The 24,008-nt window shown below is 36.8% G+C and overlaps 1 protein-coding gene across 1 annotated transcript in view; it reads left to right on the forward strand.

Moving 5' to 3' along the window:
* Positions 1–19,468, forward strand: part of PAFAH1B1 (platelet activating factor acetylhydrolase 1b regulatory subunit 1) — a 33,867-nt gene extending 14,399 nt beyond the window's left edge. The window contains exons 2-10 of the mRNA XM_044672982.1: positions 3,100–3,184; positions 3,915–3,989; positions 5,231–5,437; positions 9,880–10,048; positions 11,567–11,669; positions 13,177–13,405; positions 16,429–16,530; positions 18,214–18,370; positions 19,243–19,468. Of these exons, the coding sequence (XP_044528917.1) occupies positions 3,100–3,184; positions 3,915–3,989; positions 5,231–5,437; positions 9,880–10,048; positions 11,567–11,669; positions 13,177–13,405; positions 16,429–16,530; positions 18,214–18,370; positions 19,243–19,316 (1,201 nt within the window). The 3' untranslated portion in view covers positions 19,317–19,468. The remainder of the gene's footprint in view (positions 1–3,099; positions 3,185–3,914; positions 3,990–5,230; positions 5,438–9,879; positions 10,049–11,566; positions 11,670–13,176; positions 13,406–16,428; positions 16,531–18,213; positions 18,371–19,242) is intronic.
* Positions 19,469–24,008: the final 4,540 nt, after the last annotated feature.

Here is a 24,008-nt window from a genome sequence, read left to right on the forward strand (position 1 = left end):
TAAATTTGTAAACTAGCCACATTTTTCCCAGACAATGAACTCTGGGTTATAGCACTTCAGCCCAAGCTGGAAATGGAAGTAGAAAGGCAACTTAAAATATTTACATGTAGGGGGCAGCTGGGTAGCTCAGTGGATGGAGAGTCAGGCCTAGAGATGGGAGGTCCTGGGTTCAAATCCGGCCTCAGCCACTTCCCAGCTGTGTGACCCTGGGCAAGTCACTTGACCCCCATGGCCCACCCTTACCAATCTTCCACCTATGAGAGAATACACCGAAGTTAAGGGTTTAAAAAAAAATTTTTTTTTTTTAAATTTACATGTATACTCACTTTGAAGCTAACCTTGAAAATATGTTGGATTTGGGAGTGAGCAATGGGTCCTCAAATTAATTTTATTCTTATCTTTCCTTTCCTTTCTACTTAACACTGCCATCACCCTAGCTCAAATCCTTATTCCTTCATTTCTGGATTATTACAATAATTGATTTTTTGCTAGTCCCACAGCCTCTATTCATTTCACACACTTCCAGTTTATCTGTTATAAAATATCTATTTTACCACCAAATTTACCTTTTAAAATGACAGATTTAACCATCTCATTTGAGGAATGCCCTGCAGAAGAGAAGGCAAGATGGGTTGGCTCTCACCTTAGTCAATTTTTAAGGGGCTTTTGGGTAGAAGTGCTTCTCGATGTGCAAAGTGACTTTGAACATACAAAGTTGCCTTGATAGTCTTGGGAGTTAGTGCATTCCTGTACATTTGGAGGTATTACAGAGGCTGGGATAACTAGCCATCAAGGATATAGCAGAAAGAGTTCTTTATGGATTAGGTAGGAGATTATGTATGATGACTTTAAAGGTGCTTTTGTCTTTTTACTCTAAACATTATAATTTTGGAATGAAGATATGTGGACAATGTTTAAAAATTATGTCAGGTTTGGAGAATAGCTTTAAGTACAACTTTTGAAACATAATTTATGAAGAATTGAATTGAAGTACATATAAAATTGAATGATTTAATTTAAAACAAAATTCTAGAGCATATTAAAAGAATAAGTTGTGTCCCTCTATATAGGGCCATAGTGATCATGCTGAGCCAGAAATTCAACAAAGAACAATCATGTCAGACAAACCCCATTACTGGTAGATCAGGGAAATGATATCGAAAAATGGTGGATTTCTAAAAGGCGTATGATATGACATCATGATGTAATTGTGGGCAAGTGTGTGTGTATGTGTTTTGGATATAGTTGGGTGGATTTGGAATTGGTTGAATGATGAAACCTAAAAAATAGTGATTAGACACAATCATCCTTGAGACATATCTTTGGAATAGAGCCAGTCTTGGGCCTTTGTTTTGATTATTGACTAGATGAAAGTAGAGATAGCATACTAATCAGATTTTGTGACAACATGAAAGGGGGATAGTTGCTGAATGGCAGAATTAGGATCCCAAAAGACCTTGACTGGCTAGAACAATGAACAAATTTTAGTTAGAAAATGTAATTGTAATCAATATAAAGTTGGATTCCAAATATTAACTGTAAGAGTATAAATTGGAGGGGGAAAGGAGTAGGACTAAAAAGTAGTTTGTGTGAAAAAGATCTGAGGATATTAGTGAACTGTCCATTCACTGAGTTAGCAATGTGATGTGGCAGGTAACAAAAAAAGCTAATTCTTTTGGTGGCCATGTTTAATAGAGGCCTTGAGTCTATAATAAGGAAAATTAGAATCACACTGTACTCTGCCCTGGTTAGACAGGCAGGATTTTGTCATGGTCATTTTTATTTAGCACATCCAAGGAACTGGAGAGAATTAAGCCCATAGATAAGAAGACTCAATGATAGTTAAGAAGTGAACTGTCACTTTTTATGGGGATGGGGAATTTCAAATAAAGGGAAGAAGCAGGAGTTCGGTTGGTTTTGCTTGGCCATAAAAAATAATGGCTGGAAATGTTGCAGAGAAGCCAAAGAAAAGGAGAATGAGTACCCCTGAGAGTTACCTGTTACAGTAGTCTTCAAGCAGCCCTCTATTGTAAGGGAAGTCTTAGAAGAGATTCTTGAACAGGATGACTTCTTAGGCCCTTTTCATCACTAAGATTCTAAAACTATAAATCTTTTAACTTCTAATCCTGGAGTACCTATGTAATCTTGTTTTTTATAAAATGGAGGAAGTTAGCCTGACTAACCTAGTGGAAACTAAGATAACCTAGATGCAGTTGAATGGCACAGGGGATAGAGTGCTGGACCTAGAGTCTGGAAGATCTGGATTCTGATCTAGAATCAGAACCTTCTAGTTGTGTGACTGTAGACAAGTCACTAAATCTCTGCCTCGGTTCCCTCAACTGTAGAATGAGGATCACAATAGCACCTACCTCCCAGGATTGTCGTGAAGATCAGATGAGATAATAAGTGTAAAACATTTAGCTCAATGCCTAGCACATGAAAGGGTCGCAATAAATACTTGTTTCCTTCCCCTTTTTCTTCCTGCTCCCAAATAACTTCTAAGGTTCCTTCCTTAAAATTCTGTGATATAGGTACCACAATAAGACTAGAAAAAAGGAGGAAGAAGAAATCTTCTTTCCCTTTGGGAAAAGGAGGATGAGCATTGGAGAAAGTTTTATGGTAGAAGGGGAATTTGAGGTAGATCTTGAACAGTGGATTTGAGAAGCAAAGATGGGGGGTGGCCATGGGCATGTGGGTAGCAAAGCATTAAATATATTTTCAGAACAGTGAATAGTTTGGCTCAGACATAGAGTATTGGAAAAGAATATTGGAAGGTAAGGCTGGAAAGGTAGGTGTGGGAGCCATATCGTAGCAGTCCTTGAGGAATGAATCTGAACGTTCTTCTAAGTAACACACTTGAGAATTTAGAACCAGAAATTAAACTGCTAATGCATTATAGTATAGGTTGAGCCTCCTAGGCACGCACTGTTAGTTTTCCCTTTGCAAAATATCGACTGACTTTATATAATCTCATGTTTTAAAAACCAAGAAATTTGTGAAAATTGTTTTAAACACTTATTAAAGATTCCATAGAAACTTAAATGTTTCAAAATAATGATGAGAACATTTGGTTATTAAGTATTTTTGTTTTCATTTTAGAAATCGAGCTATAGCAGATTATCTTCGTTCAAATGGCTACGAAGAGGCATATTCGGTTTTTAAAAAAGAAGCTGAATTAGATATGGTATGTTCTCTTATGTCACCCTGAACTTAGACTGTTTTACACTAAAAGAAACCCTTCATGAGGCACACAAACACCTTATGATGATGTTAGGAATTAGCCCATCCTCTCTTCTAGAAAGTAGTTTGGATTTATGCTTGTGACTAAAGGGACCTAGAGATGCCACTGCTGGAGACAGAAATAAAGATCCCATATGCAAATAACATGCATGCTTTTTGTGGTAATAGGATGAAAACAAAGTCAAAATCCATTGATAGGGATCAGCCTGTGGTGCTTTGTGGGATGGGGATGGGAGGGGGGGTGTCATGTGCTGGGCTTCTAGGACTGGGAACTGCAAAGTAGTCTCAAATGCCTGACAAGTAAAAGGAAGTCACCTGAATCTGGAAGGCTATATAGATAGTGACTACAACACCAGAAACAGGAAAGACCAAAGGCCAAATGGAAAACCAGGGAAGTAGAATAACCAGTACTGAACATGGAGAGCAAACAGTTCTGGAGTATACCTCTCAAAAGGGGATGCCTAAGGATGTGAAGTAGTAGAATATGCACAATCAGTAAGGAGTGACCTATCTAAGTAGCCTGCTGAGCTGTGTTTTCCCTTGTTTGAGTCTTTATGACTGGAGAGGCTCACTGGGTCAGAGGAAGAAGAGTGTGTTTAGAAATGAAGCACAAGCCAAAAACAAAGGGAAGCAAAAGGAAGGTCTTTTTAAACCCTTCTCTTTTTTCCTTTTAGAATGAAGAATTAGATAAGAAATATGCTGGTCTTTTGGAAAAAAAGTGGACATCAGTTATCAGATTACAAAAGAAGGTAACTTTTCTGAATTTTTTTTTTTAATCTTGCTGTGTCATCTTCAGCTATTAGAAATGTCTCATTTTTATCTAATTCATGGGTCTATTCATTCTCTTCTTGAAAAGATAACTATACTTTTCTTTAAAGTAATTTAGGAGGGCAGCTGGGTGGCTCAGTGGATTGGGAGCCAGGCTTAGAGATGAGAGGTCCTGGGTTCATATTTGTCTGGAGATACTTCCCAGCTGTGTGACCCTGGGCAAGTCACTTTACCCCCATTGTCTAGCCCTAACCACTCTTCTGCCTTGAATCCAATATATAGTATTGGTTCTAAGATGGAAGGTTAGGGTGGATGGATGGATGGATGGGTGGATGGATGGATGAAGTAGTTTAGGCATCTCTAATATAATAATATACTTATATAAGTGCTATTAATATGAATGCTTGCCCTTTGGGGGATATATAAATCAAGTTTTTACTTGAATTCCTGCAGACATTTAATCAAAATGGATTAGCAAACTTTTTTCTTTCTGTGGCATTTTGTCCATGGTATAAGTTAAATGTAATCTGCCCTGACCGAAGACATGAGGACAACAGGCTGAGGTAGAGAAGAAGAGGTGGGGAAAGATACCTGTGGAACAGTGAGATTCAATAAAAGTAATATCCGGTGCAAATAAAGAAAGTATGAGAGAACTACATTGTATTGGAATCAGTATTGTTCCTGATTAGAGAGGCCTAGAGATTTCTGCCAGCACATCAGAAGATGTTGTGCTTAAGAAAAAAATTGAACTCCTTGGATCTGAGATAGGTTTGTGTGTTTGTTTATGTAATGTATTTTATATATTTATTTATACACACCGTGTGTGTGTGTGTGTGTGTGTGTGTGTGTGTGTGTGTGTGTGTGTGTAGTTGTATGGAAAATTAGACTTTATTCATATTGAGGATTTAGTCACTAGACCAAAGGGAGTTTTTATGCAATAAAATAATTAAGTTAAATCCGGGGTGGGGGGGGGGGGATCTATGTATGTAAATTAATGCATTTTTTTATAATAGCCTGGTTATTGATGTAAGTAAGGGCTAACTTAGTCCTAGAAAACAAAATTCACTTTAGTACCTGAGAGCTATCAATTAATAATAACAGTTCTAAAATGTTGGCTAAGTTGAATGTATCTGTAGCCATTGAGTATTTTTTCAGATATTGAGACAAGTAATTCATCAAAGTTTAAACAAATCTGAAAATAATTCTTTTGATCCCTTTTAAGGTTATGGAATTAGAATCAAAGCTAAATGAAGCAAAGGAAGAATTTACGTCAGGTGGACCTCTTGGTCAGAAACGAGACCCAAAAGAATGGATTCCTCGACCTCCAGAAAAGTATGCATTGAGTGGACATAGGAGTCCAGTCACTCGTGTCATTTTCCACCCAGTTTTCAGTGTTATGGTCTCTGCTTCTGAGGATGCTACAATAAAGGTAAAAATTTTTTTAACTGTCCAGTGCTCAGAGCAGAATTATATGCACTTAGGAAATGGGGGGGCGGGGAAGGCTCTCTTTGAAACTATATGGGTAAATGAATCAAGATCCAGAAGAGAAAGGTTCTACCCTCAGTTGATAAATGGACAAGAGTAGACCGTTTTGGGATGAAGAAATCAAAGCCATATATATACATAGATGAAAAAATGCTGTAATCAGTAATTAGAAAATGCAAACCAAAACAACTCTTGAGTTATTTTCTCACACCCATTTAGATGGACTAAAATGCAAAAGGGCAGAATGGCAAATGTTGGAGGGAGCATGGAATAGCAAGGACATTAATACACTATAGGCGGAACTGTAAACTGATCCATCCATTTTTGAGAGCAATTTGGAATTACACCCAAAGAGTTATGAAATTGTGTATAACCTTAGACCTATCGATTTCATTGCTGGGTCTGTTTCTTAAGGCGATATGGAAAAAAGGAAAAGAACCTCTATGTTCAAGAATATTTATAAGCTTTCTTTGTGGTGGCAAAAAACTGGAAATCAAGGGAATATCCATCAACTTGGGGGATGGCTGAACAACTTGCGGCATATGATTGTGAATGGAATACTACTATGCTATAAGAAATGATGAACAAATTAATTTTTTTTAGAACTACATGAGATAATGAAAAGTGAAATGGGTAGAACCAAGAGAATATTCAGCTAAAGATTTAATGTTTAAAAAATAACTTGTGAATGTTCACTTCCAGAGAATGAACTGAGAACTGGAACCATGAAAGTCACAATCTATATATTTGACTGAATGTTGTCTTCATTAGTTTGGTAGAGAAGAAGGGTTGAATAAAAAAATTAATTTTAAAAAGCCAAAACCAAACCAACCAGAAACAATCTTTCTGCTTTAATGACTTTATGATCCTTGTGTCCCGCCTGGAAGTGACCAAAGTATTTTAAAATATCACCTTTGTTTGACATCCAAAATCATGCTCAGAACATTTAGTCTCTTAGCAAGTATAACTGACATTATGTGATGATGATGATGATGATGATGATGATGATGATGATGATGATGATGATGATGATGATGATGATGGAGGAGAAAGATTCCATGAACTGCTTATTGGGTTTTTTCAGGGAAGCTATATAACTTGATGTTAATGCCATTCGTTAAAGAGTGTTAAACACTGTTAGAGTGACAAAAATACATATGTCCAGAAAATTAAATTAATTAATAAATTCAATTAATTAATTAATGGTTTATGGTTATGCTTGTATTATTATAAAATTGTATGTATTGTGTATATACATTTAAATATAATTGTGATTACAATTTATTATGTGAAATAATTAATAATTAATGATAATAAATAATAAAATTAATGAATGCCATAAGCTTTTAAAAAGAACAGTTCTTATCCTTCAGGTATTATATTTTCATGGCAGAGACTCGCATTGGAAACCCAGGTGCCTTGATCCACTTACTGTGCAGAACCCCAGGTTCCTCCTCTGTCAAGTCTGAGATCATAGTATTTGTAGCTTTTCAGTACATCTGATGCCCAGCCCTGGAATGGGAGTAGGACAGATAGTGCTGTCCTCATTTTATACCAAGAGGCTCACCTAGGCAGCAGCAGTTAGCTCTAGAAGTTAGCCAGTGGGATGCTGGGAGATATTTAACAACTGGCTCTTTTAAGTTTAGACAATTAAGCTTAATAAATCTAGATAATCAACGAAATAAAAAATGAAACCCTAATTTGTGGCATTTGCTGCTTTTCAGGGTACAAATGGTCACATTGTAAATTTTAACAATTGGTTCTCAAGAATTATTTTGAGCTAGCTCTAGCACATCTCTGAATTGAGCTCTCCTGACTTTGCTTCTGTTACTTCCTCATATGGCATTTAACCATCTGTGTTGAATAAGTTTCTAGTCACCTTTAGGGGAGGGGAGAGGGATAATGAAGAGGGCTTAGTAAGAATACTAACTTACCTTTGATATGGTTTATTGTTTTTCAGTCGTGTGTGACTCTTCATGAGCCCTTTGGAGGTTTTCTTGGCAAAGATATTGGAGTGGATCACCATATCTTTTGTTCAGCTCATTTTACAGATAAGGAAACTGAGGCAAGCAGGGTTAAGTGTCTAGGGCTGGATTTGAACTTAGGTCTTCCTTACTCCAGGATCAGCCTGAGTTCTAGCCACTGTGCCAGATATTTAATTCACACAGCCACCTAATTACCTACTTAATATGATTTCCAGAATGTTATTTACTCTATGCCTCAGTTTCCTCATCTTTCAAATGAGAAATAATAATGAAATAATGTGGTGGAATTAAAGAGATCAAGTGAGCTTGCCACAATCTTGAGCCCAAGTTTCCTTACCTATAAAATGGGAAGCCAAATGAGTTAATAGATTTCAAAGTACTATGGAAAGTGTTTAGTTTGGTTTAGAAATATGACGTTCTTATTATTGAAACAGTAAATAAATCATCAAGTATTTATTTATAAAGTATAGAGTAAGATTAGTATGCCATAGGCTTCCTTTAAATGACAAGTGATTGTTATCCTTTTAGAGAAGAACTATTACTGATTTTGCATGCTTATATTTCATATTTTACTTTTTGCCTAAAAATATCATACTGATTTTTTTATATCCCATAGTCAAGTGTAATTAATATTTTTATTTTTTAGCCCCCCACTGTGCCACTCCCACCTCCCTACCCAGAACAAAAACCAGGAGATCACTTAAATATAAATATATAAAGTGGTAAAATGATATATTCATTAAAATTGTTCGTTTTTTCCAGTCCTTTTTCGGCCCCTTCTGTTTTGACTTTTTGGGTTGACCAATGATATCACATAAATGTATAATCAAAAAATATATTATTTAATAAAAGAATCTTAAGGATCAACTTAAAAGATTGTTTATTTGTCAAACAGAATGATTAGTTGAGTCTAGATCAGCTAGTATAGATTGAATTATAAGGCCCTCAAAGTTCCCTTTCTGTTTTGACATTCTATGATGGTGTTATCTCAACCTCCTGGGGAAAATGAATAACTGAGGGAAGTAGAAAATGTGAACAAATAATACTTTGTGAAGTTCTTTAGTTGTTATAATGTTGTTTTCTGTGTTTAAGTGATGTTTACTATGGGAAAAAAGTACTTTCATCACATTAAGCGGAGGAGGAAGAAAACAAAAACTGCAATAAATCTTTATAGTTCTTGGGATATTTCAAAAATAGGAAAAGCTATTTTAAAGCAGTTTGTACTATTAACTTAGCATTATTTATGACTCAAAATAGAAATGAATAGACTATTTGAAAAGTAATACTGTTAAACACTTAAATTAAGATTTTTAGAATTTAATCAGAATAGATTTTTTTTATATGAAGAATATTGCCCAGAAATTAACATTTTAAAGTCCAATGCCTTATTTTTTAAAAAGTGTATACTTTTAAATGTCTGAAAAGGCACATTGCTGTCTAGGGACTGATCATGTGATATCTTTCTAGTCTTTAAAATGTTAGTTTGTTCTCTTACTGCTGGCTATCCTTATGTTGATGGGTTCCATATTGAAAGAACAGAACAAATGAATCATTTTTCCCCTTTGTTTTCAAGAATGAGAAAGCCTCCTCGTCATCTTAGTGATTATGTGATGATAAAGCTCTAATCTTATTGAAAAGGTGAAAATTGAGTGGTTGTTAAATATTAATTGGCAGTTAGCAAAGGATGAATGTTTTGCACAGAAGTGACTGAGTTTTGTGAATATCTCAACTGGTGCAATGTCTTTGCCAGAAGCAATTAGACAGTTTTGTTAAATATGCATTTTTTAAAGTCTTATTTCACTTCTTCAGTTTCCCAGAACTGGTTTTTTTACAGTGTAATGCAGATGTCCTTGATTATGAGGTAGACATATATAGTAGAGCTACTTAATATTAGGGTAAATTACAATGCACAGTGCTTGAAGGTTAAACTCTAATGAGGTAATATATATAACTTCGTTCATCTATCAGGACTCACTACCTTATTGGCTGCTGCTAAGTGTAGTAAGATCTTTGCTATCTGTCTCATGTTTTTTTAGAGAAATTAAAGAAATATGGGAATGATTTCCTTCTTTTTGAGAGTGCTTGGTCAGATTATTCCTGGTCTCTAAAATTAATGTTTTACAAGGGAAATAGTGTTTGTGAATATTTTTACACATGTATTTAGCCATCATAAGATTGGGTTTTTGGTTTTTTTATTTATAGAAAAACTAATCAAAGGATAGTTTTAGACTTGATGCTATAACTTTTTTTTCTCTAGCCATGATTTTCTAAAACATCCTTTGTCATTTGTTCAATTCATTATTCAATAAGGTGCCAGACTAGCCTGCTGAGTGCAAATGAAAGACTAGAGAGTTTGAGGAGTGATAGGCTGGTGTTAACCAATTTTCTGTTCACTTGTCAGGTGTGGGATTATGAAACTGGAGATTTTGAACGAACTCTTAAGGGACACACAGACTCTGTACAAGATATTTCCTTTGACCACAGTGGCAAACTTTTGGCTTCTTGTTCTGCTGATATGACCATTAAACTTTGGGATTTCCAAGGTTTCGAGTGCATCAGAACCATGCATGGTAAGATAAAGAGGAGACAAATTCATCAGTGTTGTGAATGTGGAAAGTGGGGGTGGAGAGACCTCAAAATTTTGACCCATAGGGAAGCACATATAAGAGAAATGAAGAACACATAACACAGGCTTTCCTTAAGCTTTCCCATAAGGGTATAATTTGTAATTTCATCATGGTTGAATTATAATTAGTTGTTTACACATCAAATTATAATTACAAATACTAAAGCTGACTAAAGTCAGATTTTGATTATCCAGATTGATGGGGGTTGGATATAGGAATAATATAATAGTAGATTATCAATGTGATAAACTAGCTGGACTTTTCCATTAAAAAAAAAAACCACCATATTTTTTGACTAAAAATTTTTCCAGAGGCAACTAAACATCCTTATGGTGGGAGGTAGTGATAATATGGTGAATCGAGTTTCTTTTACAAATAAATTTAAAAAAAACCCAACAACAAATGGAGAAAAGAAACTGAAGCCTCAAATGAGTAAGCATAGAATTAAAGCTGAAAACTTGTATTTTCTGTCTCTGCCTGATCCTAAACATACACTGGGATTGGACTGTATCTTCAGGTCTGTGCCATCAGTATTTGTAAATAAATTAACTTAACATCTATTGGAGAAGCTTTCTATTTAAGGTAATTCTATTTTAAATCTTGATGTGGAGTATGAAAATTTGGAGTTTTCATATCAGATTTTGTTAGAGTGTGGTGTATTGTGAAGAGTTGACCATTTTAGCCAGCTTAACTTGCAAAAAATAATTATTCTCCGTCTGTTGAGTGTTCCTTAAAAGAAATGAAAATTAGCTGTTTCTAAAAGACACACAAGGCTTGCTCCACAACTTAGGAACAGGATAGCTGATTTAGCAGAGTGGTCTCTTGAAATATAAATAATGGCTGTAGTTGACTCAGTGGATAGAAAGCTAGGCCTAGAGAGATGGGAGGTCCTGAATTCAAATGTGGCTTCAGACACTTAATAGCATTGTGACCCTGGGCAAGTCATTTAACCCCCATTGCCTAGCCTATACCACTCTTCTGCCTTGGAACTAACAGGTATTGATTCTAAGTTCCGAAGGTAAAGGTTAAAAAAAATAAAAGATACAGGTGAATACAATTTCTCATCACTATTAAACTAAAATAGATTGAATTTTTTTCTTTACATGTAACAAATATGTACAGATTTAAATTCTGGGTAGATTTAAATCTTATAACTAATTGGTTTTCTTATTTCTAATGTTTCCTTGTGACTATTCAGATACTAGAGAGATATTTATGGATATTCAGTAAATGTTTCTTGGTGATGAGACATGCTCCTTAAAAGTCCATTTCAAATGTGTCAAGAAAGCTTGTTATTTAGAAGCAACCTGATTTCTTTTGTGTAAATAGTTTTGTCATTCCAGGTTCATTTTGACTTTAGGTATATATTTTATTATTTGGAATTCATGCCCTAGTGGATTAATGTGGGCTTTATATGCCATTGGTTGGACATTACTGAAGTTTCCTGTTTGTGTGTTTCAGGCCATGATCACAATGTCTCTTCAGTAGCCATCATGCCTAATGGAGATCACATAGTATCTGCCTCCAGGGACAAAACTATAAAAATGTGGGAAGTGCAAACTGGGTGAGTGAATCTAGTTGGGGGAAAAAAACCAGCCTATGATAAGGAAGAGTTTATTCAGTGTGGTAGCACAATGCCTGGATTATAGTAAGCACTTTAAAATGTTTGTTGAAACTCTGGCCAGTGTGACAGTAAAAGGAAAGTGATAAATATTGGAGAAGTGTGACAAAATTGGGACACTAATGCATTGCTGGTGGAGTTGTGAACTGATCCAACCATTCCAGGTGACAATTTGGAACTATGCCCAAGGGGCTATAAAACTCTGTACTTTTTGATTCTGTACTACCACTACTAAGTCTATATATCCCATGAGAGATTTTTTTAAAAAAGGATGGGGGAGGGAAGGATCTACTTACATAAAAATATTTATAGCAGCCCCTTTTATATTAGGAAAAAGTTGGAAATTGAGGTGATGTCCATCAATTGGGCAATGACTGAACAAATTGTGGTATAGCATGGTGATGGAATACTATTGAGAAATGGTGGTGATGGAATACAGATGGAATACAGTGAGAAACAATGAGCAGGATATTTTCAGAAAAACCCAGAAAGATCTACATGAACCTGATGCAGAATGAGATTAGCAGAACTGGGAGAGCTTGTGGTTGAGTGCATTTCCTGGGCCCCAGAAATATTATACAGTGATCAACTGTGGTAGACTTGGCTACTCTCAAGAGTACAATGACCCAGGACAATTCTGAGGGATTTATGACAAAGAATGCTATCCACCTCCAGAGAAAGAACTGTTGGGATTAGATGCAGATTAAAACATGCAATTTTTCACATTAGTTTATTTATGGTTTTATTTGGGGGATTTGGTTTTATATGAATATTATTTTACAACAATGACCAATATGGAAGTATATTTTTCATGATAATCATGTATTTAAAAAAGAGTTTTCAAGATGTATGTGCAGAGGGTTTTGGGGGAAAGATTTCCAAAGATTGAAAGTAGTATTGAAAGAGAGATTTGAAGAACTTGAGTGATGTGTCATTAGCTTCAGTTCTCTGAGATCTAGTCAAGGTGATGGTGCCCTTTGTCACACTGAATTTCTGTCTTTTTTTTTTTTTTCTTTCAGAATTACTATTCTTGTAATGAGACATTCTTAGCCCACTGGTTTTACTCCTTTCACTGCTTGCTTTCTTCCCTGCCGGCCAAGTTAGATTTTATTTGGTTTGGTTTGTTAATGCTTGCTTTATAGACTTGCTTCTCTCCTTGATCTCTTCCCCTTCAACTTTTTTTTTTTTTAGGTTTCCCTCATAGATATATTTCACCTATTTTCTACATTTTCACACAGGTATCCAGTCATTTTAGCTCCCTTCCTTTGTGAACAAATCAATCTACAGTCTTCCCCTGTTCCTCTCCTCCCCCCCCACCCAGCCCCCACCCACATTTGTATATGATCTCCCTGACTCTGTAGTTTCAGTGACCATGTATCATTTAAGATGCTTTCTGGGTTCATCACAATACAAATTGGGTTTTTTGTTGTTTTGTTTTTTTTTTTTGTAGCTACTGTGTGAAGACTTTCACAGGACACAGAGAATGGGTGCGCATGGTGCGGCCAAATCAGGATGGCACCTTAATTGCCAGTTGTTCTAATGACCAGACAGTTCGTGTATGGGTAGTAGCCACAAAGGAATGCAAAGCTGAGCTCCGAGAACATGAGCATGTGGTTGAGTGCATTTCCTGGGCCCCAGAAAGCTCTTATTCCTCTATCTCTGAAGCTACAGGATCTGAGGTACTATGTTATTTGTACTGTCCTATGATTTGGCTCTAGCTGCTCTCAGATTGAAGAGGGCTTTTCTAATCATCAATTTTGAGACAACTGTCTCTTTAAGGGGGCTGCACCCCATATGGTATAAAACCAGTGAGTATCAGTGTTATTGACACACATAGCCCTGGTTTCATGTAGTATTGGGAGGGGAACAGAGCCTTCATTGTTACATAGAATGTCCAGATGAAAACTGAGCCCTGAATGTTGTCATCAACATGGTGTAGAGTAAGATTTCTATGTCCTACTGAGTGTTCATTAAAGGAAGCCACTTAAAAAATAAATTTGTTACTTAGCTTTAAAATGGAGATTTTTATTTTAAACTTCTGGAACTATTTTTGTTCTTTTAGAGGTAAACCCAGATTTATACATTTTGTTCCCAAATATTCCTTTTCTGTTGTATTGATTGGATTGGGGGGGAGGGGGGGACAGAGAGGTATGGTGAGGTGGCAGCTGGAGAATTGGCCTCAAAGTCAAGAAGACTTGGGTTCACAGTCCTTGTCACCATATTATTGATTAGAACTAGTAGGTTTCTATAATATCACAGTATGTTATTTCAGTGAGCAATTTAAAAGTCATTTCTTTTTAAATTATCAAATTTCTTTATGGATTCAATCACAAATTTACCTTTAATGTATTTCAGTGAAGAAAATACTCTCATTTGTTTTTATGACAATCAAAATGTTAAAGAATCTCTATTGGTCAGCTAATTTCCCTGGAAAATTCCATTTGCTGCTTTCTTGTGGTAACCTCATTAGTAATTGCTACGGGTAATTAGTATTAACCTTACTGGTTAGTCAAATATCAATTGCATTCTTTATATAAAGGCCAGATTAAATAGTCCTTATGGAAGCCATAATCTTTACATTTACTATTTGTTGCCTCATCACATTGTGGAAGAAGTAGTAACTGCAATGGTTGGAGGCAGAACTGATCAAAATTAGATATTCCCCCAGATGTGATGGTGATTAATAATAGACTTTGTGAATGAAGAGCATGGCTAGAAGGGATGTAATTGGGATATAGAGTCAAGTTCTAAAAAGAATTGTGACAACTTGGAATTTGAGGTCAAAGGTATAGTAAGGTTAAAAGTAGTCTTGCTCATAGACTCACACAGTTGTTAATATTGCCAGTATAGAATGGCGGCCTAGGACTACCCTGCAGTTAATAGTTAGCTGACATTGGGTTCAATGTGACTGCCCCCAAAATAAATAACTGCATTAATAACAAATGGAGTTTCCAGAATTGGGGAAGTCTCTTATCTGGGAGTACTCTACCTCAATGATATCTCGGGGTCTGGTCCCCCCCCTTCCCAAAATTTCCAGACACAATGTAAGACATAATCTCATTGTAGTATCTTGCTCACCAAATTTTGGATCCCTCATTTTAAGAGAGTTTTGACAAAACTTGGTAGAATAATGGATGGAAGTGACAGAAAGCTAGATTTAAAAACAAAACAAAACAAAAAACCTATAAGAGATTTCTAACATTTGTAAGAGTTAAAACTAGATATTTAAGGTATGATCGCCAGAAATCGAATTAACTCGATTTCATATTAAAAAAGACCCAAGTCAGGCTGACTTTTATGGAAGTTTATTTACAATTAGGAAGGTTGAAGGTAGGGAAATTGAGAGAAACTCTGGCCCGGACCAGGTAAGAATTCAGAGGCCCCAGCAGAGGGGCACAAAGGTTAATTAAACAAGGCTTCTAGCCACAAGGCCTTTTACAATTAGAGAGGCAAGAGAGGCCTCCTTGAAGGTAGAGCCTCTAGAAATGCCAACGTAGGCGAAAGGAAGTCAGCCTAACTTTACCCACATGACAATTCAGAGGGAAGCAGTCTGAGGTCTCAGCAGAGATCCTTCAACACCAAGTTCAAAGCCCCAACTGCCTCCACAGGAAGTTACCATCATATTTAAAAGGTAGCATCTTTCGTCACTTCCTGCATCTACCTCCAATTTCAAGTGGACAAATGGCAGCCTTGTTTTTGATTTGTTACTTATTGTCACGTGTGGGTAACAGACCTTCCCCTCCCCACTTAATTCTAAGTTGGGTGGGGTGACATTATTTTTGATGGCTAGAGTCTAAACGATGAATGAGGATGAGCCAATTCCATTTACACACATTTAGAGCAGGAATATGATTTCCTCCTATGGGAGTTGGCTCCCTTTCCCAATACAGAGTATCCATTTGAATGGGATTAGGCCTCCAAGGTCACTTTCAATTATTAATTGATAAATATATTTGAAAACCTTGAAGTGTTGTATAAATGAAAAAACTTGGTACTAATCCTTTTGTGTAGTGTGGAGTCCTGCTAAGACACTTAATAGCTATGTGTGACAAATCACTGAATCTGCCTGGGCTTCCATTTCCTCAATTGTAAAGTGAGTGAGTTGACTCAGTGACCTCCTTTTCCTCTCTAAATCTGATGATTCTAAGATCTTCTTAATTGTTAGGCAACTGAATCTTAATCAATCATGAGCAGTGTTTATATACTGAAGGCATCTCCATGGTACAATGGATAGAGCACTGGGTCTCGAGTCAAGACCTAGCCTCAGACACTTACCCTCAGTGTGACCCTAAGCAAGTCATTTAACCTGTGTTTACCTCAGTTTCCTCATCAGCAAAATGGGGTTGATGACAGCACTTGTTCTCCCAGGGTAGTTGTGAGGATCAAAGTAAATGATATTGTAAAGCATTTAGCACTCATGTCATTGCTGACTAATAATAATGTTGCTCCTTCAAGAAGATTTGGGTCTAATGTCATAAAGTCCATATTGTATTTGGATAATTTCCAGCTAATTCTTACTAATTCTTGTTTACTTGAAAAACTACCGTCACCTGGTTTTGTTCAGTTATGTTTGTGTGTGTGGTTAAAACCAAATATCAACTTCATTGAATTAGAAATATAGGCCATTGCTAAATGGAAACCCTTCATGTGATTTTTTTTTTCCTTGCATGGGAAATCTAATTTTGAAATGTTGTCTCTGTAGACTAAAAAAAGTAGCAAACCTGGGCCTATCTTGCTGTCTGGATCCAGAGACAAGACCATTAAGATGTGGGACGTTATCACTGGCATGTGCCTTATGACCCTTGTAAGTTCTTTTGTCTTCATTCATTTTCTTGAACCTTTGCCACTGAGAGGAGAGAAGTTTTGGGACTTGAGCTGTTTTAATATATTCCTGAAGCAGCTCTCTTCAACCTCCTTCCTTCACCATAGCCCCCAAGCAGTTTAGTAGTAATTACCGTAGTACTATATTTTTCCTTCACATTTGGTTGTTACTCTGTTTGGAATCTTGCCTCTGCAAATAGCCATGATGTATAAAGAGGATCTATAGAACTATCTCATTCATAAGGAAACAAGGATAATTTTTTCTAAGCTTTTATTTTATATTGCCAGTTTAGGGTTTCCAGGTCACCAGATCATTATTTCCTTAGTTTTCCCTGTGGAAGAAAAAAAGACTTTTAAAAACTTATTATTGAAACTGAGTTTTATCCTTGTTATTTTAGGTCACTGCTCATTTTTCTATCCTTGTAGGAAATGTTTAATTTTGATATGAAACAGCTAAATGGCTCAGTAGATTTGAGAGCCAGGCCTGGAGATGGGAGACCCTGGGTTTTAATTTGGCCTCACATTCCTAGCTATATGACCCTGGGCAAGTCACTTAAACCCCATTGCCTAATCCTTAGCGCTTTTCTGCCTTGGAACCAGTACATCATATGGATTTCTTAAGGTTTTTGTTTCGTGTTGTTTTAATTATGAAGCCTTTACTTATTCATGTGACACCAGCCCCTAGGATTTATTTTAGCATTCTGAAGTTATTAATCCCATTTGAATGTCCTGGGGATTTTCATTTTAACTCAGAGGTATCTATGTTTCATTATGAAAAGATGATATAAATGATCCTCTTAATATCTCTGAGTACAGGAATAAATACTAAAAGAATTTTTGCAAGTCAACCTAGAATACTGGTAGCCATTTTTATAACTTGGGGGAGTATAGAAGGGGTTGTCATTTTAATAAGATCACATATCAACATCTGTCTTCTGAATATTCTATATTCCTGTCATTTGAAACAAAAAATTGTCAAATGATCAGGAAGTTGATTTCTCTTGAGCCTATTACTACTTTACTGGCCCTAAATCAGTTGTAATTTGTGTTTTAGGGAGTTTTTCTGCTATTTGGAACAAATGAAATGCTAGAGCCTACAGATTTCAAAGCAAGGGATGTTATGTTCTCCATCCTTTTGTTGTAGTACACAAAACATCTTATCTGTCAATGACATTAGAAGATTTTTTACCTCGTCTCATGTAGGGGTCCTAGTAGATGACCTCAAGCCTCTTCAGAGCTTTGATGAATGAATTGAATGACTGAATGTGTACAGAACTCGGTAACTGCTGGTTCTAAAGATCCGCCTGACTGGAAATAGAATAAGCTAATTATGATTTCCTTCCTCCCTCTGGTAGATAGGAATTAGGTCAAAGCCTTTAAAGCAAGGAGTTTGTTTCCTGGTGGAGGCACACATCAGCCAAGGAAACTTTATGGGAAGACTTCCTGCATTTAGATTCAGAAGATTGGTTTCATAATAGAACCTTGCCACCTGTGTGACCTTGAGCGAGTCTGTGACATTTGTTTCCTCATCTGTAAAATAATTGAATTGGACTAGATGACTGCAAGGTCCCTTCCAGCCTGAGTCTTATTAGCCTATTATCCATTTAAGTTATTCTCATTTTTCCACAGACACTTGAGTACTTAGATTGCCTTTCTGTTTTTGAAGGTGGGCCATGATAATTGGGTACGTGGAGTTCTCTTCCATTCTGGGGGAAAGTTTATTTTGAGTTGTGCTGATGACAAGACCCTACGTGTGTGGGACTATAAGAACAAGCGATGCATGAAGACCCTCAACGCGCATGAACACTTTGTTACCTCCTTGGGTATGTACTAGGACAGCTTGACTTTTTGAGTTGTTAGCTGTGGGAGTGCCCTGCACAGATAAAGTTCTGTGTAACCACCCGAGGTGGCTCTTTCACCTGAGGCGCTTTCAGGCCAGGAGAAGCCAGCAGAGCTTGGTAGATTTTTTGTTTGCTGTTTCTCCTTTGCTTAACATGTTCTCCCTTGTATCGCCTACTTAGTCTCCTGATAACGACTAGAACATTAACCCCCACATTCTGGAGTTGATCCCTTAGCGTAGGGTCTAGTTCATGACTGATTCATTTGGCATTCATTGAGGATAGACTTTGGATCTCTTCTTTAGCACCCTTGTTTACCTGTTCTGGGCAGCTGATAAGCTTCTCTAGTTTGGGTAGCATTAATAGGGTTTTTTCTGTTTATTGAACATTTGTGTATGGGGGGGGGGGTTGAGGTATTGTAAGGAAAACATTTCAAAAGTCTCCTCCCTCCCTTCCTCCCTCCCTTGTCTTGGAATGCCAGAAAGAAATTCCAACCTGTACATTTTGCCTTAGAGTTTATAGATGGTGGTATACTCTGGGGAGAGAAATTAAATCATTTAAAAAGTAGCTGCTGAGGTTTTTCTTATTAAGTTATGTATCGAGACAATTGATCCATCCCCAGAGCTAGATGAGCTAGCATGTCTGGCACCATTTTCTAAGAGGGAATGGTATTCTCTGTTGTCTGCCCCCTTATCTTTTCATTGTTATCCTCTATGAGGTTCTGGGCACTCCCTCTCCTGGTAATCACCTCTCTGTTTTACTGTAGCTCATTGGCATTGTATTGAACTCAAACTGAGTTTTGAATGAGCCTTTTCTTTTCTCTTTTTTTTTTTTTGCCTGTTGTTTTTTTTTTGCAGATTTCCACAAGACGGCACCATACGTGGTTACTGGAAGTGTAGATCAAACAGTAAAAGTGTGGGAGTGCCGTTGAGTGATTCACATTTGATGAGTCCCCTTCCCTTTCCTCTGGATGCACTCAGATACCATGGTTACCCCCATTGAGCTCTGTTTAAATAAATATTGTCCTTTCATGTAAATTATTCTGGATGTAGATTGAGCTTATTAAATGTTACACACAAAGTATTCATGCATGGTGAATCCAAATTGTATACTGTAAATTTACATACGTTGTCTAGAAGTACCATAGGGTTAAAAACCTGGGCTGGCATTGGTCACACCAGGCCTAAGAAGGCAGAAGTTGGATAAATTAAACTAAGGCACTAAACTAAAAAGTTGATTGTGTCATTCTATGTCGGGTTATTAATTCCTGTTTTTCTTTCTGCTGTCTGTTGGTGCCTGGGTTGGTGACCTCATTTGGGGAAAAAAAATGGTTGTTGTTAGGGCTCTTTCAGAAATGTGTATCTATGTAACATCACTTAAGTGTGCTTAATAAATCTTCTCTAAGGATGCTAGATAATAAGGCTGCAATTCAAAATCTTTTGAACCGTCTATGTAATTAATGGGAATGAAACCTTAGAATTTTTGTCATGACACTTTTGCCAAAACAGTAGGATTCATTTGTTTTGGTAGCCGATCAAGCAAAGGCTAGTGGTCTATTTATATATGAAAATGACTGTAAACCTCAAAGAAGAAGAAAAATCTCAGCAGCTAATATGATCAACCATTTATTTTATTTGGTTCTTGAATTTTTGTAAACAGATTTTAAAAACAACACTGTAACACTTTAAGCTTCTCTTTTCCACACTAGACGTCTTTCCAGTTGTACCCTACGTCCTGTTAGAATACATTAGTGATGTGATTTCCAAGTAGAACTTAATATTCCCATTGAGAATATGTCATAGTACAATTCACTCTTGGCTTTTTGATGTTTTCTTAGGGATGTGCACTGCACACTACATAAGGACAGAGAGCTATTGGAAAGGTAATTTTTTTCCCATTCTGCAGGAAGTGGGAAGAATATGGGAAATCATCTCTGTTATCTTAACATCCACTTGACACTGTTTCATTTAGGGTTGTAAAAACAAAACAGGGTTTAACAGAGCTTGCATTCAGACACTGCCTTGTCCTCTGGCAGAGATATATCTATATCTAGAGTATATAGACATGACTGTCTACACATGTTCGTATGTCACTCTACATACATGTGCCCTCCATGTATTTGCATCCTGGGTCTTTGAAATAATAAAGCACATAGGTAGAATAAGCTTTGTCCTGAAGTGCTATACTCTGGAAGAAACAGTTTTGATCCAGAAGCTTCTTCAATAGACTCTGGCTCTAGGAAATCTGTTTTTCCAGCAAAAGAAAAATCCCATCCAGCTGGATAGATAGGTTGATTCTTCCTTATGTGGCCATCTCAATGTAGAAAATGTTTTAATTGCATATCCCTGAAAGATTACTTTTTTGACCAATATATTTAAGAGAATTTTAATCTGACTTTGTTTTTGTTTACAAATTCTGTTGTAGGTAGTAACCCCATGGCTTAGCTAACCAACAAGGTCTCTTAGCAGTCCACTTGAAAACTTACAGTAGAATTGAACTAACAGTCTGACATTTTAATAGAGAGGTAAATTTATACTGTCTGCATTTTACTCATTTGTGTAATATGTGGCTTTTAAGACTGCCCCTTATAGAAAATATTTAACAGAAAACATTGGGCTGCATATTACTGAAAGTGGTAAAGAATGAGTTGATGTTCAATAGTCAAAAGAAAATGGCCCATATATTGACTAGAAACAAATTTGAGTCCAGCTTCTCTTTTTTTTTTTCTTTTTCTTTTTTTTTTTTCCTTCCCTGAGAGAAGTCTCTGGGAGGGAAATTGTTGAAAACTAATGTGTTTTCAGGACGTAAATGAAACTAAAGCTGATTCCTTAAATATTGTGGAGAATGACTTTCAGGACAATATTGACTCAATACTATCCATGCTAAAATATGGGTGGTATGACTTTTCCCTCTCAAATGTTCTGACTGGAATTTTCTACAAAAGCTTTGGGAAAAGATACTTGTTTTGATTTGCTGCTATTTTTCTCTCCTATTTTGAGAATGAGAAATACACAGAAATGCATCTTGACCTCTGTCTGTACATCTTCAATTGTAAACAAACATAGTTCTGTATTTTAATTCTTCCTTAGAATGTAGCGATGGGAATTACTTAAGGGGAAGCCACAATATGCATGCCATTCACACACTGAATGGTAAAAAAGGTACCAGTTTCTGAGGAAATAAGCTGTGTCCAATGGGTTTCTTTCCCTGTAGCATAGCATGACTTTTCATGGAGAAAGGAAGAAGAAACAATTTGTGTACCTGGGGACGTGCAACACCTTCGCTATTTAAGAAACTTGTGGCTGCGTCCTTTCCCAACTTCTTCCATTTGAAAGCAGCGAATATGGAATCTCAGGGATGGTCCCAAACTGGATCAATGTCATAAGCCCTGTTTAAATAATTAATGCAGAGGGGGAAAGATCCCATCCACAATCCAGGAGTCAGATGTACAAAGGGTTCCTGCCGTGTTCCATCATACACTGTTGATTCACTTTCTCACTGTTTCCTATGTTTTCTCTGTTAGCTGTCTAATCCTGTGCCTTGCCTGTGATAAGTACAATGATGAGGTTACTGGTTTGGATTGTAAGTAGAGGAATATCTCGAAGGGTTTAGAGGTTCACTGCTGCTTTGTCAATTTTCTGACTCAGATTGGCTATTAACTTAAATAATTTTTTTTTTAACCCGGTAGAATTGCATTCTCAAATAGTTTCTTTCTCCTTGTTAAGAGATCAGACATTCCTGTGCCACATTGATGGGAAGTGCTAGAGAAGTCCCAGAAGCACTCTAGACAAGAGTGCAGAAGAGAACGATAGCGTGAGTGCTTTAGACACAGTCTGGAAAATGACGGCTTTTTTTTAGCATCTTGCACTTTAGGAGACAAAGACCGTCCTGCTGTTGTATATGTGTGTGGTGTGACCAATGATGTGCCCAGGGCAGGCACTTATCTAAAAATAACTAGTCGCTAGCAAGTCGTGCCGGGCTGTGGAGCACAGTAGTGTTTTTGAGAGCTTTGGCTATAGATGCACCAAGCCCCATCTCCTTTATTGTCAGTACCCTGCTTCTCCTGTCTGCCTCTTTCTGATTTGATGTGAACTGCCTGGTAATATCATTCTTTAAATAGTTTTTTTAAAACGAGTTTTAAAAAAACTACTTTAAAAAATAAAAGATATTTTGTTCTGTTGACAGTGGTGGCTTGATAATCCTTAACGTATTTTAATTGCTGAATTGAATGAAGGAAAAAGGCACTTAAAAACGGCTACATATTTTCTGTCCAGCTGTACCTAAGTCCAGTTTGTGAATTAAAATAGCTGACACGAAGAAGAATCTCCTGGTAGAGAAACCAATGTGGACAAAATTGTTTGGGGGGAAAAAACCTTTTTTGGGGGTGGGAAGGGGGGTGGGCAAATGGATTTACAAGTCACGACTGGATTGAACTGGCCTTTTTATCTTTCCACTGTATCATGTAAGTAGCTGCTTTCTTGTCCTGCCTATCCTTCAGACACCCAAGCGCATTCTGAAGATAAGTTAGAAAAAAAATCTTCAAGTTAATAGAAGTTGATCCTGACACTGACATGAAGGCAAGCATTTGATTTCATAAGAACGATGGCGAGGTTATAATTGGAGAAAACAGTTCCCCAGACTGAAGATATTGACACCATTTTTAAAAAATCAGTAAAGGAATGTATATAATATTGCTCTGTGTTTTACAGTAAGATTTGTTGCGCTCAGACTGTGTAAAACAAAATTTATTCATGTTTTCTGCATATTAAAAATCTTATTGTACCAATTGGTAAACTATTAAATGCATATAAAACTAGATGTGCTTTTTTGTCTCCTTGTACACAGAATTGAAAAGTTTTGATTTGGGTTTTTTTTTTGTTGTTGTTGTTGTTGTTGTTTTTTTAATTTCCCACAGCTACCTATCAAGCCAATTTTTGACCAGGACACTGTAGGAAGTGGTAGATGCAGTGAGAACCCTCAGTACTGTTTTCACCCTTTTAGAAGTATAAGTAGGGCTTCAAGACTTTCTAAGTAATTGTTCTTATGCCCCAGTTGTGCCGAGGTTGTAGTGGCAGTGTCCTGATGAGCCCTTTGTTTAGGGATATTGTGGACTTAAGTTCTTCAGATGCTTCTGCAGGCCCTCTGCAACATAGCCACCCCATCATTCAAGCATCTCTTCTTACACAGTGTTAACCAGGAGAGAAGCAGATCTAAGCAACTGCTTTTCAGACCCAAGTGGAATTACTGGCAAATGGGCTAAGACTGACTCATATCCCCTTCAGTCACTCAATTGTTCAGGAAGGGAGCTATTGCATACCCAATGAACTGATCTTTCTGGGTGTTTACTCAACCAGATTTAAAACACACTATGATCAAGACAGACCAGTAGAGGCTAGAAAGCCAAAGCTGAGAGGGTGGTTTTTTAAAATGTTGACACTATAAAGACAAACTGGTCAAGTCCTCACGTTGTAGGAGATCGGATAGGACACTTTCTTCCACCTTGTATGTAACTACCTATTTAGAAAATGATGATGTTTAAACTTTGAGAAATTGTCTGAGCCTTCTATTCTTTGCCCACTCACAGCTCTCCTACCCATATCTCTTTATTAACTGTGAGCATGCT

Source organism: Gracilinanus agilis, chromosome 4 (genome assembly GCF_016433145.1).
Source record: "Gracilinanus agilis isolate LMUSP501 chromosome 4, AgileGrace, whole genome shotgun sequence".
In the NCBI taxonomy this organism is placed as follows: Eukaryota; Metazoa; Chordata; class Mammalia; order Didelphimorphia; family Didelphidae; genus Gracilinanus; species Gracilinanus agilis.